Genomic DNA, 17,686 nt, shown 5'->3' on the forward strand with positions numbered 1-17,686 from the left:
ATACGTTTGGAGAAATGAACGCTGCCGCAATTTAGCGAAACGAAAAGCCATATCAACAAACAAGAAAGTACTAGTGGCATATTTCAGCATACCTTCCGCCGTTAACAGGGGACTGATACGTTTGGAGAAATGAACGCTGCCGCAATTTAGCGAAACGAAAAGCCATATCAACAAACAAGAAAGTACTAGTAGCATATTTCAGCATACCTTCCGCCGTTAACAGGGGACTGATACGTTTGGAGAAATGAACGCTGCCGCAATTTAGCGAAACGAAAAGCCATATCAACAAACAAGAAAGTACTAGTAGCATATTTCAGCATACCTTCCGCCGTTAACAGGGGACTGATACGTTTGGAGAAATGAACGCTGCCGCAATTTAGCGAAAAAAAGCCATATCAACAAACAAGAAAGTACTAGTAGCATATTTCAGCATACCTTCCGCCGTTAACAGGGGACTGATACGTTTGGAGAAATGAACGCTGCCGCAATTTAGCGAAACGAAAAGCCATATCAACAAACAAGAAAGTACTAGTGGCATATTTCAGCATACCTTCCGCCGTTAACAGGGGACTTATACGTTTGGAGAAATGAACGCTGCCGCAATTTAGCGAAACGAAAAGCCATATCAACAACAAGAAAGTACTAGTGGCATATTTCAGCATACCTTCCGCCGTTAACAGGGGACTTATACGTTTGGAGAAATGAACGCTGCCGAAAAAATGAACGCTACCGAAAAAATGGACGCTGCCAAAAAAAAGGAACGCTACCGAAAAAATGAACGCTACCGAAAAAATGAACGCTACCGAAAAAATGAACGTTACCGAAAAAATGAACGCTACCGAAAAAATGGACGCTGCCGAAAAAATGAACGCTACCGCGGTTAGCAAATCGAAAAGTGATATCAACAAGCAGAAACAGAGGACCTTAAGTTGACCATAAGAAAACCATATCATGAAATATGCTTAAATGCACTTATCTTTCCGTTTGCCAAGGGTGATTTGTGTTGATTGATCCACAGTTGCTCATCATGAGGATCTGCTTTAGTTTTTGGCCTTGTCACATTTGAACAGTAATCTGTTAGAACAGAATTATCAAAAACTTTGTCACTACACTACTTTCTATCAATTAGTTAATATGGAAAATATGGTAGAAAAAAATTGTTGCTTAGTTAATGTAATAATAAAATACTTTAAGAGATAAAATACAAGTCGAATATAAAGATAAAAAATAAAATAAAATAATATTTTTTAATAGTTGATAATGTTGAATATTCTGTAAGATCAGGTCTTTACTTTATGGATGCATGAAGATGACAATGATAATAAACTAAATTGTGGAAAAAATAAGATGAGTATATATGCTTTGTGGCTTAAAAAATGTATGAAGTATTTACTATTTATGATATTAAAATATATATAGACTACACCAGATAGTATTTGGTTTCTATAAAGGCCTGAAACTGTCATATAAAAAGGATTATAGTTTGAGAGTCCAAAAGCAGTTGATCTGGAATAACATTATTTTTTCATCATTTAAATTAATCTATCCTAAATTTATCCTAAATTTGTAATAACTCCAGAAGCCAGGCTTTTCTACCTGAATTTGCACAGGCCAATTTTTTACATTAACAAACACTTCCATATATAGCTACATGGTATCAATTTTTTTATTTGTATACTTGCTTTGGAATTTGGATTTTGCATGCCACCTATAGCCCCTGTCGCCTAGATCTGTCTGTTTGACAGTGTTTAGTACTGTTTACACACTGACGAATTGGAAGACATACTGTCTTTTGCTTGCCCAAGTTCGTCCAGACGGATGATCCGTCTCTACTATATAAAATCAGGGCATTAGACCACTCTCAATCATTTCTTTCTCGGCTTTACACAAAATATATACAACCACGAAATAAAATATTATTCATGTTCATGATTTTGTACAATTCTACAAATCATTAGCGGATTTTTTCGCCAGAAATTTTTTTGTAAGAACTAAGAATTATTTAAAAGATACCTGGTACATTTATCCATGATATTTACGAAAAATATTAAAGAGCGAAGAAAAATACCATTTCATATTTTACTAATAAAGTACGAGAAAAGGAAATGTAATATACATAATAAAGCACCTAACTTTTACCTTTAATGAGGCTAGGTAGAGGTAGTGATGATTTTTTGAACTTCAATGCACTTTACTTTTTCAGTCTTGAATATAGCCTTGACAAGCGATTTATTAATTTTGCTTGCTATAAGCCTAAAACGACAAAAATGAACAGCTATTGTAAAACAATTTCAACCTAAAGCACAATCAGAATATCATATCCAAGCATTTCTTTGCGAATAGCAAAAAACATTTGTAAAAATTGAACGTTTTAAATTTCAATTGTTATAACAAGACGGGCGAAGCGAAAATATGGCCGAACCTGACGAGGTCGATTTTAAACAGAGAAATTCAGTTAATCACTTTTATGCCATAAATGTGGAGTACCTTGCAATAAACTGCACAAGAACATACCTCTTTTCTTTGCCAGGCTACCCAGTGTTTATGGGGCTAGGTAGAGGAAGTGATGATTTTTGGAACTTCAATGCACTTGACTTTTTCAGTCTTGAATATAGCCTTGACAAGCGATTTATTAATTTTGCTTGCTATAAGCCTAAAACGACAAAAATGAACAGCTATTGTAAAACAATTTCAACCTAAAGCACAATCAGAATATTATATCCAAGCATTTCTTTGCGAATAGCAAAAACATTTGTAAAAATTGAACGTTTTAAATTTCAATTGTTATAACAAGACGGGCGAAGCGAAAATATGGCCGAACCTGACGAGGTCGAATTTAGTTACTCACTTTTATGCCATGAATGTGGAGTACCTTGCAATAAAGCACAAGAACATACCTCTTTTCTTTGCCAGGCTACCCAGTGTTTATGGGGCAAGGTGGAGGACGTGATGATTTTTGGAACTTCAATGCACTTGACTTTTTCAGTTTTGAATATATAGCTTTGACAAGCGATTTATTAATTTTGCTTGCTATAAGCCTAAAATAACAGAAATGAACAGCTATTGTAAAACAATTTCAACCTAAAGCACAATCAGAATATCATATCCAAGCATTTCTTTGCGAATAGGAAAAAACATTTGTAAAAATTGAACGTTTTAAATTTCAATTGTTATAACAAGACGGGCGAAGCGAAAATATGGCCGAACCTGACGAGGTCGAATTCAACACAGAAATTCAGTTGATCACTTTTAAGCCATGAATGTGGAGTACCTTACAATAAAGCACAAGAACATACCTCTTTTCTTTGCCAGGCTACCCAGTTTTAAAAACCTAAATTTAATGAATTTATTGAACTTTTTACAGTAATTCTTGTTCTCAAAAAGTAATACCACAACGAAATTTTGAAAATGCCTCGCCCTCGCTCGCGCCGGCGCGCCCTCGTCTCACATCAGTCACATGTTAAAAACACTATCACATGACAATGAATCACTAATCCTATTGGACAAATAAAAAATTATTATTCTTATGTGTCGGTTGTACAAAACAAAAAGCTGGAGAGCGCTATCCATCGAATAAGGATCGGTTTTTTAATCGCTTTATATTATTCTCCACTTCTCTATAATCGCGCTATAATTTTCTAATCAAAACAAATTAAAAAAACATAATAAAAGTCTCAAAGAACAAATAAACAAACCCCTGCACCTGGATTATTCTTTTTTCGCCATGTCACCCCCGCTTCGTTTATCCCATTTTTGCGGCATGTTGTCGGCAATCGTCGAAATACGATTCACATTCGGCCAAGCCCGCGATATCCGACCGCTGAACAACAACAAAGTATTTTCATTTGCTACAAAACATATTACGAAAAATAGTTGATTTGGTATTCTCCATTTCTTCATATCCCTTTTTTCGGAGACGCTACCAACCATGGTGTTGGCTCATCTTTTCAAAAAGGTATCAATCAAAATCAGCGTTCTCTCCTAAAGGCGGATTTCCACTTACAGCGAAATCGTTCGCTAGCGAAATATTAGCATATTTTCTTTTGAATTTAAACAGCATAAATAAATTAGTGCGACTTCAGTGCTCTCAATTCAAAAGAAAATATGCAAATATTTCGCCAGCGAACGATTGGAAAGTGGAAATCCGCCTTAACTTGTATCAGAGGTATATAAAAATCAAATTCTATGTTAATTATTCTTTTTACTTTTACATATCAAGACCCTTTGCTCAAGGGTGGTACAGGCTGCTGCAAGGGGAGGTCTAAGGAAAATTGCATTCTTTCACCAAACGAAAACTTTTGAACAAGAAAAATAAAATCATACTTTGGTGAATTTCGAAATTTTAGGCAAATCGGTAACGGGGACCAAAGGAAAAATCCTGATTTTCGTCAATTTTTTTGAAATTTGAAAATTTGGTTCAAAATACCTCGAAATGGTTGAGAACTAAGTAGAATTGCACTGTTTCATGAAAAAAACCATTCGACCACAAAAATCATACTTTGGTGAATTTCAAAATTTTAGGCAAATCGGTAACGGGCGACCAAAGGAAAAATCCTGATTTTCGTCAACTTTTTGAAATCCCAAAATTCGGTTCAAAATACCTCAAAATGATTGAGAACTAAGTAGAATTGCATTCTTTTCACCGTGTAACAGGTTATGGGATTGTGCAAGATATTGAAGGTGGTATTATTACATTTGGTGACACAGAGGATAGTCCACATTTTTGTGCCTCTCATAGATAGCGCTAGGCTAAGATAGCACTTGCATGCTACAGAGGTTAAAATTCTTTGGTTGCAGAATTCTCAAACTCTTCTGTGCTTTTCTTTGGTTTTCTAAATTTTCCTTGTAACCATATTCTATACATCTTAAGTTGTCGTCCACGGTTTACTTGTAAACGTCTGTCGACATAACTTTGTTCCTCCACCAAACCTTCTTGAGTAAACAGTGTCTTTACCTCTTCTGAAACAACAGGTTCAAGCTTGGTTTCAATTGACCTTTTCTCTTTGAATATGACAGTTGATTATAGCAAAAGCCACTTTAAGTTGTGATATCGCTGCATTGTATTCAGGAGTGATTTCTTGAGGAAACCCCGTCAATTTTAGCTCCTTCGCTAAACTAAATTTCTCATGAGTCATGAACACAGTGCCATCACGCAGCTGAAATGCTCAAACCTGCCGAGGAAAAAACAACTTTTCTATCTTACCTTCGGTGAAGAAATAACATCTGGTGCCATCGCCACGAACATAGAAATTTTCTGCTAAACATTTCCCTGACATATTTGAAAAAAACAAAATTTTCTTTCTACATGCAGGCATACTACAAATGGCCATTGCAAAGTTTCAGTAGAGGGCAGACATGCATGCAGCTTGATAGATGACTAGAAAGGTGTGTTTTATCCGAGTCTAAATAACTCTTCAATGCTCAATATTATCTCACCTTTTTTAAACCTTAGTTGGGCCATATCATAGCGTCCATAATCACGGAAAAGAATCCTGCCACCTGGCTTCAAATACTAAGATATACGAAAAAATGCACATTTAACAAATAATTCATCAAATCAGGTAAAATAGTATAAAATCTCTAAAAATACCTTTATAAGTCTTTGAATTGTTTCTTGAAATCTGTGAAAAAGCATAAGCTTTGTTTATATAATCATTTTGTCTTGTTTATATTAATTACTTTTTTTATATTAATTGATTTTTTTTCAGTCTTGGTCAGCCGACAAACTTCTTTTTAAGCATTATACAGATGTTTAGCCTTCTCTGTTAATCATCAAAGAGACTTTGCATTTAATTTTTTAAACTGACTTACTTGTCAGGATGAATAGCTGATAGTACGAATATTAAGAGAATTACATCTAAACTTTCAAACGGGAAAGGAAAATCCTGGTCTTCAGTAACATCACAGACAAAACCATGACAACGACCATGTTGATAATCTACGTGTTCCTAAAAGAATAAATTTTTAGAAACAGGAGTACTGTACAATACTGCAATTTCCAAAACGTCATATTTTCACAAATTCTAGCACAATTATGTTAAAACTTTTGTCTGCTAGAAAGTAATTTTCCTTTACCTTTACAAGATTAATTGCCACATCTGAGAAATCACAACAGTACACAAAAAGTTCAGGGTCGCTAAACGTGAAGCAAACCTCTATCAATATGTGAAACAAACTATAGTCATTGTTTAAATAGTTGTTGTCATAAAAAATATACTTAGCATTCAGGTCAAAACTTGATCCCTGCTTTAAATGAGAACTTACTTGTTAGTTTCAAGAATGGGGAAAACTGTGTTTCCAACACCACATCCCACCTTAAACAAAGTTTACAGCTGTATTTAAAAGGTATGCATGAGCTTCACAAATATATGGTTGGCAATATAATGCACTATTATATAAAGTTTTGTAATCAGAGTAGGTGTAGGTTTAGTTTTTGATATACTACTGTAATCATGCTAGCTTGTAAGTTGTAACCACTGGTAAAATTGATAAAATGTGAGAAACTGTTCACAACATACCTCTAAGATCCTTTTGGTAGCTTTGTATCCAGGGTATTCCACAATTTCTGTAGGAGTTTTATGAACATTGAGTTGATCTTTATTAATATTATTCCTGTCATTAGGATGGTCACAGGAGTTGGTTGCAGATGGAACTAAAAGTTCCGGAAATTCTGTAAATAACCAATGTCTATCTTTGAAAAATCTATAGAAAAGACAAAAATTTCAGAATTATATAAATTTCTTATCCTTGTTAAAGTCAAAGAATAATACAATCATGATTTAAATGAGATTTACCAACCTATTGTTATGCTGCATATAGAAAGAATTCCAGTACTGATTAGGCTCACAATTATATTTTTCTAGGGAAAGAAATAAACTGATAAGGTCCTAAAGTAAATAATGATAATATTGCAGTAAAAATTGATGCAAAAACAAGTCATTATAATTTAAACCAATTAATATACATGTACATTATATTATGAAATATCTAAAATATGTTACATGCCATTGCGTTCAATGTGTTGTATGATTATAGTAAGCATACTGGAAATTCTTTATTCTTCTGAATTAACATACATTCCATATAATTATCATGACCAAGAATTTAAAGTGTACATATGAAGTAGCTAAGTTAATTAAATACATAGACTGGTATGTACATGTGTTGACTGTTGAGGTACTTATAAAACAGTAGTTACTCACTTAATCTTATGATGACCGGGCTAATTAATCAGAATTGTGTATTTTGGAGCTAGTTGAAAATTCAACTGCACAACATGTTGTTGTCGCGGCGGAGTGGCTGCAGCAGCTCCCAGCAGTGAGCAGTGTGTGAGAAATAGATATTAATACCTTGTATGTCTGTTGGAAGTTTAATTGATGTATTTTGTTCAACAATTTTTATTGCTGCTTCTTCCTGCTCTTTATCCCACTCAATGTTATCCCTGGAAATGATATAAAGGACAAATTATATGCAACTGAAAACACATATAAAAGCCAATAGATTTATCATTTAAAATTATAACGAGAGCAGGACAAGCATGTTTCCTTATTAAAACCATTCAATCAGATGAAAAGACTGTGCATGAATAGTTATACATTACCAAGCATTATGTTCAAACACTTTTGAGCTGTCAACCAAAAATCTATTGCCAAATTGCGTTCTTCGCTCTTCACTAGCGGCTAAATCTGGAATTTCCACATTGGCAGCCATATTGGATTCACTGAGCTATATGTATCGTCTGCGAACTGAATTGTTGCATCAGTGCACACGCATATATATTGCAGCACGCTATTATTCTTTTACGCTGTTCTGAGAATTTTGCGATTATATTATTAATTTATTGGTTTAATTCACTGCTGCTTCTATAAAACGGGAAATGGGACGATGAACTGTTAAACCTGCAGGTGAGTTATATGAACTTATTATGGCTTTTTAGAGGCGCGTTCAAGTTTCAAAAGCGCAAAATATTTTAATTTTATCTTACGCATTATATAATACCTTTTATTAAAGGTAGAAAAGATTTTTCATGTATGTAAAAGCCCTGCACTGACACTTCTAGACTGTTCTAGACTGGACCAGTACAATTATGTTTATTTAATAACTCGCTATTTAATTAATAGCTAACTAATTGTTTTAACTACATTCTGATGTATGATATCTTAGGAATAGAATAGAATAATTTATTTACCCACGTATCACTGAAGAGCTAAAAAAAAGCTCGTATAAACGTGAACATGACCTAAAAAAGTTACAAGATATCTAAATATGCATGCACTAATAGTATTTACAACTTGCAGGCATTATAGATCTGTAACTTTTTAGTCAATTTTATCTTACTGGTAGCAGTTTTATAGTTGTTATTGAATTTGGTAATTTTTGTAATAAATTATATATTTGTTCATTTATGTTTACATACCAAGGTTTTCCCTACAATCATGACAAGTATTATTAACCATATGCTGCTGGTTCTTTTTCCACTCCTGTTAAGTTATGTTCATCAATGTTGTTATTTTGCCCTCATTAATGCTTGTTTACATACAACATCTTATTTTTACATAAGGCTTTTATAATTTGTACTTTAATAACAAGCCAGCCTAGATGAAAAAAGCTTTAGGAATAATTTCTATATTTAGTGCAAGATTTACATACCAGATATCCTACCTCTTATGAAGAATAATGTATGTTTTTACTATCACAAATCATGTGATCAAACAAGATTGGCCAATATTTGCGCTGTCAGCTTCTTCTACTTTCTTTGTATTGTCTGTACCATTGCTTTCTCATTATTAAATATGTTATTTTCTTTGAATATTAACTAGCAACAACATTTATTAAATAAACTTAAGTTTTACTGTTGTTTGAATGTAACTGTTTGGTGACAGGTGACGCACTAGTTGTTTTGAAAACTTGCTCAGGGTCACCTACGTGATCCAAGACAGGTGACAATGATGAACACAGATTATGACTATATTCCAGTGTAATATTAGTTTCTTTTACTGCTGTACAAATGTTATAATGTTTGTGGCAGTAGTGTAGTTGGTATGAAAGTCTTTTTGCTGGTTTTTCAGATAACTGCAAGGTAAAAATAGCAGTAGTACAATTTCCAAATGATCCACCTGAATCAATGCCTAGATTTTCACAAGGTATTTCTGCAGTGACTTTTTTATCATGTGATTTTACTAGGTCTTTAACTGGTGTTAGCTTGATTGGTGCATGGCCTCCAAATTTGTTTCTTGCTAATACATGGGGTACATCAACTTCGGAATATTTAATAATGTCTGTGAGTGTCACAATGTTTAATATAAACAATGCTAAGGTCAAGAGACTGGCAAATAAACACAAGGCAACACACCCAATGTGTGACACTTTCAAGTTGTAGCAGGATGCAAGACATAAAGGGTACTTTCGAGGAATGGCATCTTTCTTAAACCAAAGATATGCTGCTTTGAAGAAAGTACAGCCAGATATAACCAAACTGAATGTTGTACAAACAAATAAACTTGTCTTCCAAAAGCTGAATATGACAGAGCATCTGACAATGTAATAGTACATGATGGTGCATTGTATTGTCTCTTCAAAACTCACTTGAAAAAGCAGGCTGATAAATACAATTAACCGTCCAAGTTTATAGGTGTTGTTCTTGCTTGTTTGACGTTTGTATAATCTCTTTGACAAGCCGAACATCGATAAACTGTAACCTATAATACTTGTCAAGGCACATACACAGCTGACAAAAAGGCTGAACAAAAAGGCACGATAAACGTCCTCATTATAGCTGCTAACATCCAGGGAATTGCTCGAATAATAATCTTTGACGTTTATACCATCACTAACACAATCATAACATTGATATGCAATCATTGCAAAATCGAGAAGATATTCAAATACAAGTTTCAAGCGAACGTACAGTTTACCACAGCCACGTCCTGCCTCGTGAAATCTCGTTTCGAACTCGGCCATCAGAGAGAATAATCCCTTCTCAAAACTCCCAGAGACAATTTTCAGCTATTTTTTATATTTCAGCTGTTCACTATAATATTTGCTGTGGCAAAGGTTAATATGACAGAGGGACCGCCTACCACGCAGGCAGGCAGGCAGGCTAGCTCGCAAACTAAGGTACCTACAAGGTCGGGGCTGCTGCTGGCATAAGCCAGTAGAACTACATAGACGTATATATGACAAGAACACGAATACGTAACTACTTGCTCTAAATATAACCGCGTCAGCCATGACGTTTTTTCCTAAATATGTGATCGCTGGATCTGTATCAGTATATCCGATTCAACACGACCGCTCATGTTGTAAATAATAGTGTTTATGATTTTTTCCAGTAGCCTAAATTGTGCAGAAGACAGTAAAAAAAACAAATTTTTAGAATGTGCAGTTGTTTGCGCATTTTTTCTCAATTCTCTCACTTCGCTACACGTGTTCTTGACTACATGCAAATCAGGGTGTGTCAAAAAAGTGCAAACACTAATGGCAGCCAGTGAAACGTATTACTACTTATTGGTTTTTAGAATACGTTTTATTCTTTGTTATTCAAATAGCCAACCAAATTCTGGCAGTATACGAACTTCGACTGCTTTACACTCTCAATGGAATTAAATGGTGATTGGTGCAATGGTGCTAAATTATGCAACTTTCCGTAAATATCTGCTTTCCAGCGTTTTTGATAAACGGCCAGTAAATATATATATGTATGGAATTAAACTTTTCCGTGTTAAAACGTAACAATGAAATAAGTTAGAGCTATTAGAGTGATTAATGACGACACTTCACAGGTCTTTATCGCAGAACCTTACAAAGGATTTTAAATCTTATCAATGGCAAAATGGAAATTAGACTTGAATCTCAATGAAGTCATAAATCTCAATGTTAGAATATATTTACACTATGTCATATGTTGATGACAGTCAATTTACTGGTCCAAAAACACTAAAAAATCCTGGGTTTTTTATTTATAAATATTTTGTTTTGTACAGGCAGTTTTTTTCTTTAAAAAATAAGGTTTGTAAACAGTTCATATTTTCAAAAAATGATGCATAATAAACTAATGCGAATATTGCAAGCTATAGTATCAAAGTAAATTTATATTGTATTGCAGAAATTCTTTACAATATTTTAAATTTTTAAATTAGAATACCAAATTAGGATATTAGAATAACAAATTTTTTACTCATTTGCAAATGTTTCGTGTTTATATCTTACATGTTATTATTTCATATCAATCGGATATCTTACTTCGGTTGGAGGATCTTTCTCGTCCATATTAAAAATTTAGTCACAAAGAAAGAAAAAGGGCTAAGAAAGACACCAGTTGATCGTGTGAATACATTGTTTGTGAAAGTGAGGTTGAATATTGTCGTTGCTGATGTCAATGCTACATATTTATATTTTAGAAGCTGTATAGTGTACATGTCATAAATATTTGGATTGAAATATATTTGTGCCTCGTACTTTGATTGATCAACAATATAACGATACGAAAGACAAGGTAATTTGTTGTTACATAAAGAAATACTTAACTCTTAAGTAATAAAATTCCAACGGATATATTTATATATATATTTATTGTAGTGTCTAAATCGTCCAGTAAATGTCATATATAGCTAAACTGCTAAAGTAGACTTTATACACGTCAGGATAATCAGCGACTTGACGCACATCGGGATATTCGTCGACATTTGTGTGTGCACTGTTACAGTCTTTACAGCCAGTAGGTTATATTTTCTAATTTAGTCTTTATTTAATGGACGACTGACTATGAGTGCCTATGTTATTCAAAACACAGCATACGTATATACATACATATAAATTTACAGTCAATTGGTCAACTATACATAAAAAAGCGCAAAGATCTAACAATCTTTATATCAATATTGTTTTATAGAATTATGGGAATTAACATTTGGATTCAGTAATTTTTTTCTTGTATATAGGGAAGATTATTTCAATGCAAGGCACTATATCATAAATAAAGCACTATTGCCGAATGCCATTATCGGTCAGTTTGACTTTTGTGGTGCTAAAGGTATAGCCGTGATTTGTCGTATACACACGACTCGTCTCTTGGGGCCGCCCGGGTTGTTCAAAAGCCCTAGGTTAAAAAATCTTCAAATCTTGTCTACAAAGTTGAATCTCTTTCCATAAATATTTTCTGAACAGACAAAAGCAATATTTTGTAAATGTTTTAAAACGAACTGCATTACTGCAGTTCAGAAGCACTTGATTAAAATCTAACCCCTGGTTAGAGTTATATATAACCCAGCTTTGAACAACTGGCCTCTGACTTATATGAAAATTACTTTTGACGCAACGCTAATCTTAAATCAAAATGTTTACTAGTTTCAATAACAATTTTTTACTAATTATCGCAACGTGTTTATGTCTGCGACTGCATGTTATTATTTTGGATATATATTTCTCGGTTGGAGGAACTTTCTTGTAAATATTTTCATTAAGAATTGAGTTCAAAGTAAAAGAGTTGAGATACCAGTTGCCCATGTGAATACAATCAATACATTGACATTGTTTAATTGTGAAAGTGAAGTTGTATATGTTGTCGTTGTCGTTGTCACACATGGTTGGCACACATGGCGATTTGTCGTACACGACTCGTATTTTCAGTGGAGTATGAAAATTGACTATTGACGCAACGCAGATCTTAGTATATTAAATGAAAATGTTTTTTCTAAACGCTGATGCCAGTGATGGGAATTTAGATAGTAACGAATTACTGCCGGATAGATAAGATAACCATGAAACGGTCGGAAAACCTCTCCTTCACATTTCCGTCAAAGATTGGAATTACTCGCGTTTCCAGTCGTCAAAATAAATCCTAAGGTCGTATCAATTGAGATAAATTAAGTATATATATAGGTATAATAAATAATATATATGGGTTAAATGTATAATGACGGAGAAATAAACTTCGGCTAGAATTTTGGTAAGCCAACACATTTATTCACCTCAATGTTCTATAGTATAATGTCAGGTTTAGAATTAAGCGAGGCTCTTTTCGCGGCAAAATTATAAGCGGGTGAACATATGCTGTAATAACGTTTTGGCTCAAAACCTATCAACAAAAATCAACACTGAAAACGGTGCATGCTGCATTATATATACATCAATACAAGACAGAGTTTAGTTTATCTTTCTTTTGCTTAGATATACTGAAGATTTGTCAGCACAGACTGTATATACCAGACAGGAATGAGCGAAGAAGAGATGGAAGAATATCACAATGATCGAACGAAGTTACTTTGTGACGACTCTAGTGAACCAACACGAAAGCTTCATGGCGAAATTGACAGATTTATTTATCCCCAGTCTGACAGTGAAACGAATCATAATGATTTTGAGCTATGGTAATTTGTACGAAATAAATTGAATATAATATTGAATATATTGAATCAAATATTTCAGAGCGTTCTCTTTAACCCGAGAAATTAATTCCAAACTTCGAAGCAACTATATGCTTGTAGCCTAATATGCTATTCATTTTATAACCAATGTTAATTATAAATGAACGCTGTACACTTTCCTCTTTTTACTATATCCTAACGATCTTATATTAAATTTAAATATAGCTCACCATATTGGTAAATGAATAAGTAAACTAATAAGATATAAGATTATGCAGTTTAAAATCTCTGGTAAAATGACACATTCGCTAAACTGGTTGATTAGAAGTTTGAATATCCAGAGTAAACAATCCCATTGATTGACAGTTTTAAAAAAATGACGCAAATATTTATTTTATATAGTGAGAGAAGACAACCTCGAAATCTACATGACAGTGACATGGACATAAATGAACAACTCAGTTCAAACGATAGGAGCGAATCAAAATTTCGTTTATTTCAAGCAATTCCGCGACGTTTTATAATTCTTGTTCTTATAACGTTGGCTAATTTTAACATGTACTGCATACGGATGTGTCTAAATGTCACCATTGTGGCAATGACTCGTGGTGAAGGGAAACAGTATAATAGTACAGGACCTCATTTATCTAGAGACATGGTAAGTATATAGACTGTATAGTGGAATATTCTTTTTATCATCTATCATGACCGAGTGTCTTCTTCATAAATTTCTAAGAACCATTTTAGAATGATGTTTTGTTGTATACGCCTATTGTTTGCTTTTTCAGGAACCAGAGTTTCATTGGGACAAGCAATTTCAAGGTAAAATGATTTGATGTTTTGTATGTAATCCTAATTCTACCAAACTTCAGTATTTCATGTGACCATAACAAAAAAGATGGTGAATGTATACATGCACCTAGCTTTCCAGTCAAATATCGTATACTATAAATGTTATCTATCATATATATATAGGCACAATATTGGCTTCGTTATATTGGAGTTACACTGCCATGCAAATACCAGCTGGATTGCTATGTGTCCAGTATGGTGGTACGTTTCTATTGGGTTTTGCGATATTTGGTTCATCACTTTTTACTTTGGCTACGCCATTCATCGTACGACAAAACGTGTATGCGTTCATATTTGTGCGCATCATGGAAGGGGCGTTCTTGGTTAGTTAACTCAATCAGTGTTTATAGCTACGTTTTATGTAGCTAGAAGTATAATACCTAATAGTACATGTGAAGAACGTTCATGTGAATGCATGCATGTACCTACTGATGCAACAACATGAGTAGCTAAGAAAGTCATCGACGGAGTTGCATGGAGTTGCTTTGACCCTTTTTTGCAAATAAGGATCCCGCGTTTAACAAGATACATTATATATTGTTGTGCCATTCATGCTTAAAATGCATGATCGATTGTGTAATTTGTGTTCAAATTCTTATTTATGAAGGGTTTAGTAGCTACTTCAGGAATATCGTTATTCAGTAAATGGTCGCCAATATACGAAAGAAGTATTTTTATGATGGTCGGATGTTCAGGTACAGTTTTTTATGATGGTCATGCATGGGATAGTCAGGTACAGTTTTTATGATGGTCATGGGATAATCAGGTACAGGTTTTATGATGGATTGGTGCAGGGATAATCAAAATAAATACACATTCAATAAACCTAATTTAGGTTATCTATGGGGGACTGTTTTTGCAAATTCAATGAGCGGTGTTCTCGCTGGCAGTTATTGGGGATGGCCGTCTGTATTTTATTTCTTTGGTAGGTTTCAAACTATTTTAATTGTGCATATATTCTAAATAACTTACATTCTGTACGCATTTAACAATTGAGCTGAAATATATATCATGCATGCAAGGTCTTCTTTGTAAAACAAAAGAAAATAAATTGGATAAGAAGTTTGACAACGGTTGGAATCAGTTTTGCATCCTAATTTATCTATAGGTGTTCAAGGGATTCTTTGGTATTTTTGTTGGATATATTTTGTTTATGAAGATCCAAAGGACCATCCAAATATTACCAAGGCGGAACTTAATCTTATAGGAAAACACTGGAATAAAAAGGTGTGCACGCATCAGATTTTTATCACAAATTTATAATACGTAAATATATATATCTATATAGAAATGACGCAAACACGAGGTTCCTCCTAGGTTCACACCTTAAGGTAATTTTCCATTGCAGTCGCTTTAATTGCCCGCGCGGTAACGGAAAATCTTTACTCAGGAATGTTGTTAAACGCAGAAAGCCTGATGTTAGACGAAATTTGATGGGCTCCGCAAACTAACAAGCAGATCAAACCAATCAAACTTCATGTATCTAATCAGACTTTCCGCACTCGAGAAAGCCGGGCTTAGCTAGATCATACAATATTTGGAAATTCGATGTTATATTCGGAGATGTGGTAAAGAAGTGGGCTAATTTTAAACAACTTGCTCGAAGTATATATATATGTATAGCTAATAGCTCACAAACTGACGTAAATCATGTTTGCATGCTAGCTTCTGAAACATGCACAACGACGCCGCGCGTCTGAATCGTCTGCCACGTATAGTTATATAGTAACCGCAATTTTATGATGTATTTACTATAATTCTAGCTATCATTTCGTGACATCCCGTGGAGATATATACTGACCTCTGTGCGGGTCTGGGCGATCATTATTCCGAACTTTACAGACTGTTGGAGTTTTTATACATTCATGATTTCATTCCCCGGTTATCTAAAGGATGTACTGAACTTAGATATCACGACCGTAAGTTATCAACTGCATTTATAGAAGCCATTTGGTTGTATGAATCTGTTTTTCTCTTATATCACGGACCAATCACCTCCTTTGAAGGAGAGATTGATCTAGCTTTAGTGGAAGGACAGGGTGCATACTGAAAAACCACAATAAACGTGTAACTGTATATGAGTATGAAGTGTTGTATACAATTATTTTTACCTTAGATTTATGGCAATGTTTTTAAAGATTGTATATAAAGATATAAATGCAGATATTAAAGATTAAAATTTCGACGTTTTCCTCTTATATAACAACTTAGGAGTTGGAAATTTAATTGGGAATTAAGGGTATACCATGCATTTATAGATACAAATAAAATAAAACAAACAATAAACTGAAAAATAAGTAAAAAAAACTGCATATACAAAACTGCATATACATCTTTACTAAAACTTTCGACGATTAATCAAGTTTGTCTTTTTAATTTCAGATTGGTTTTACCAGCTCATTGCCGTATGTCTTGTCAGCTGTCTTAACTCCTTGCTGGGGATATTTTATCGATGTTTTACGGAGCAAAAAATATATTTCTACAACAAATTCGAGGAAGCTTTCTCATATTGTAGGCAAGTACTATTCATGCACCAGCCAATTAGCCAAACAATCTTCAATGCTTACAAATGACTCAATCCATGCATCATATAGAAAAAAAAGGTTTTGATTTGCGATGAAAACTGGTAAAGCCTGTGTAACTTCCTCTTTTCCACCGTAGCTATATATCGTAGCGACCCGGCAGTAACGTATTTCTTGATCACGTATTTCTAAGTCATTAGTTTTGAATGCCCAGTTCGTCGTTTTTCGTCTCCTCATGGATAAATTTTTCTAATACACTGCACTACAATCCATCTCGGAGCTGTCATGCATATTTGACTCGCAATCTTGCATGTGGCATGCATACGAAACAGCATCCATATTTCAGCGTCACGTTTATTATTATTGCATGCATTTTGCAACTTTTTTACAACCATATACAGGTGCTGGGCTTAGTGCCATATTCATAGCCGCAATGGCGTACGCTTCAACAGCCACTTCTGCTATTGTCATTGCAACCATAGCAATAACTTTGACAAATTTCACCACATCTGGACCTCCAACAAGTTTAGTCGAATTGGCGCCAAAATATTCCGGAGTTCTGATGGGTTTCGCGAACTTCGCTTGCAATATTACCGGATTTATCACGCCTGAAGTTGTCGGAGCACTCACTGTTCACGGGGTAGGTACAGTGTATATCAATATAAGATTGACTTGCGCCCAGCACACAAAAGTCGACATTAATTTAGACTATAAATTTGAACTAACACTTTTTCTCAATATCTTTTTAGGACATTCGTCATCAGTGGGGAAGAGTATTCTATGTCTGTGCTGGTATTAATATCATTGGCATGCTGTTTTACCTCACTTTTGGATCTTCAGAGAAACAAGCCTGGGCAGAACATTAATAGCTATGTTTAACTGTGTTATCATGCAGCCATTTCGTGTCTGTTGGAATAAATTTTACGAGAATAAATTTTTACCAATTTT

The 17,686-nt window shown here is 34.1% G+C and overlaps 2 protein-coding genes and 1 long non-coding RNA gene across 6 annotated transcripts; 2 read left to right on the forward strand and 1 right to left on the reverse strand.

Annotated features, from left to right (window-relative positions):
- Window positions 1-833: 833 nt before the first annotated feature.
- LOC114518866 (methyltransferase-like protein 2) lies at window positions 834-7,711 on the reverse strand. Of its 2 annotated transcripts, none has more exons than XM_028538905.1 (17): window positions 7,601-7,711; window positions 7,350-7,441; window positions 6,799-6,859; window positions 6,519-6,702; window positions 6,265-6,314; window positions 6,076-6,136; window positions 5,812-5,948; window positions 5,591-5,621; window positions 5,437-5,512; window positions 5,204-5,269; window positions 4,694-4,959; window positions 3,704-3,848; window positions 3,297-3,331; window positions 2,898-3,038; window positions 2,515-2,653; window positions 2,140-2,253; window positions 834-1,074 (listed from the first exon to the last, which is right to left on the reverse strand). In XM_028538905.1, the coding sequence occupies exons 1-11, from the start codon at window positions 7,708-7,710 to the stop codon at window positions 4,778-4,780; spliced, it is 1,050 nt and encodes a 349-aa protein (XP_028394706.1). In that variant the 5' UTR covers window position 7,711; the 3' UTR covers window positions 834-1,074; window positions 2,140-2,253; window positions 2,515-2,653; window positions 2,898-3,038; window positions 3,297-3,331; window positions 3,704-3,848; window positions 4,694-4,777. The 2 variants fall into 2 exon arrangements, with proteins under 2 accessions (XP_028394706.1, XP_028394698.1); XM_028538897.1 differs by having other exon boundaries at window positions 4,602-4,959.
- Window positions 3,846-5,818, forward strand: LOC114518881. The gene is made up of 3 exons (XR_003686529.1): window positions 3,846-3,955; window positions 5,453-5,561; window positions 5,709-5,818. It is a non-coding gene; the product is annotated as an uncharacterized LOC114518881 (long non-coding RNA).
- A 3,464-nt stretch (window positions 7,712-11,175) lies between the features above and the next one.
- On the forward strand, window positions 11,176-17,674 carry LOC114531485 (vesicular glutamate transporter 1-like). 3 transcript variants are annotated; one of them, XM_028553195.1, is made up of 13 exons: window positions 11,176-11,494; window positions 11,940-12,631; window positions 13,168-13,367; window positions 13,767-14,022; window positions 14,153-14,186; window positions 14,340-14,539; window positions 14,824-14,911; window positions 15,052-15,141; window positions 15,325-15,443; window positions 15,980-16,135; window positions 16,599-16,731; window positions 17,140-17,378; window positions 17,488-17,674. In XM_028553195.1, exons 3-13 carry the CDS (start codon window positions 13,213-13,215, stop codon window positions 17,602-17,604), a joined length of 1,587 nt encoding a protein of 528 aa, XP_028408996.1. In that variant the 5' UTR covers window positions 11,176-11,494; window positions 11,940-12,631; window positions 13,168-13,212; the 3' UTR covers window positions 17,605-17,674. The 3 variants fall into 3 exon arrangements, with proteins under 3 accessions (XP_028408996.1, XP_028408924.1, XP_028409067.1); XM_028553123.1 differs by lacking the exon at window positions 11,940-12,631; XM_028553266.1 differs by lacking the exons at window positions 11,176-11,494; window positions 11,940-12,631 and having other exon boundaries at window positions 13,144-13,367.
- Window positions 17,675-17,686: the final 12 nt, after the last annotated feature.

This window comes from Dendronephthya gigantea, unplaced genomic scaffold, assembly GCF_004324835.1.
Source record: "Dendronephthya gigantea isolate DGI-Jeju-01 unplaced genomic scaffold, DenGig_1.0 000000F, whole genome shotgun sequence".
NCBI lineage: Eukaryota > Metazoa > Cnidaria > Anthozoa > Malacalcyonacea > Nephtheidae > Dendronephthya > Dendronephthya gigantea.

Bases quoted from the DNA above. Each gene is read 5' to 3' on its own strand.
- LOC114518866 (XM_028538905.1), bottom strand. From the start codon at position 7,710: ATGGCTGCCAATGTGGAAATTCCAGATTTAGCCGCTAGTGAAGAGCGA. The intron at 5,949-6,075 runs GTAAAGGAAAAT...TTATTCTTTTAG, and splicing joins TGGCAATTAATCTTGTAAAG to GAACACGTAGATTATCAACA. The intron at 5,513-5,590 runs GTATTTTTAGAG...CGTATATCTTAG, and splicing joins CAATTCAAAGACTTATAAAG to TATTTGAAGCCAGGTGGCAG.
- LOC114531485 (XM_028553195.1), top strand. From the start codon at position 13,213: ATGAGCGAAGAAGAGATGGAAGAATATCACAATGATCGAACGAAGTTA. The intron at 15,444-15,979 runs GTGTGCACGCAT...CTATAATTCTAG, and splicing joins GAAAACACTGGAATAAAAAG to CTATCATTTCGTGACATCCC. The intron at 16,136-16,598 runs GTAAGTTATCAA...TTTTAATTTCAG, and splicing joins TGAACTTAGATATCACGACC to ATTGGTTTTACCAGCTCATT.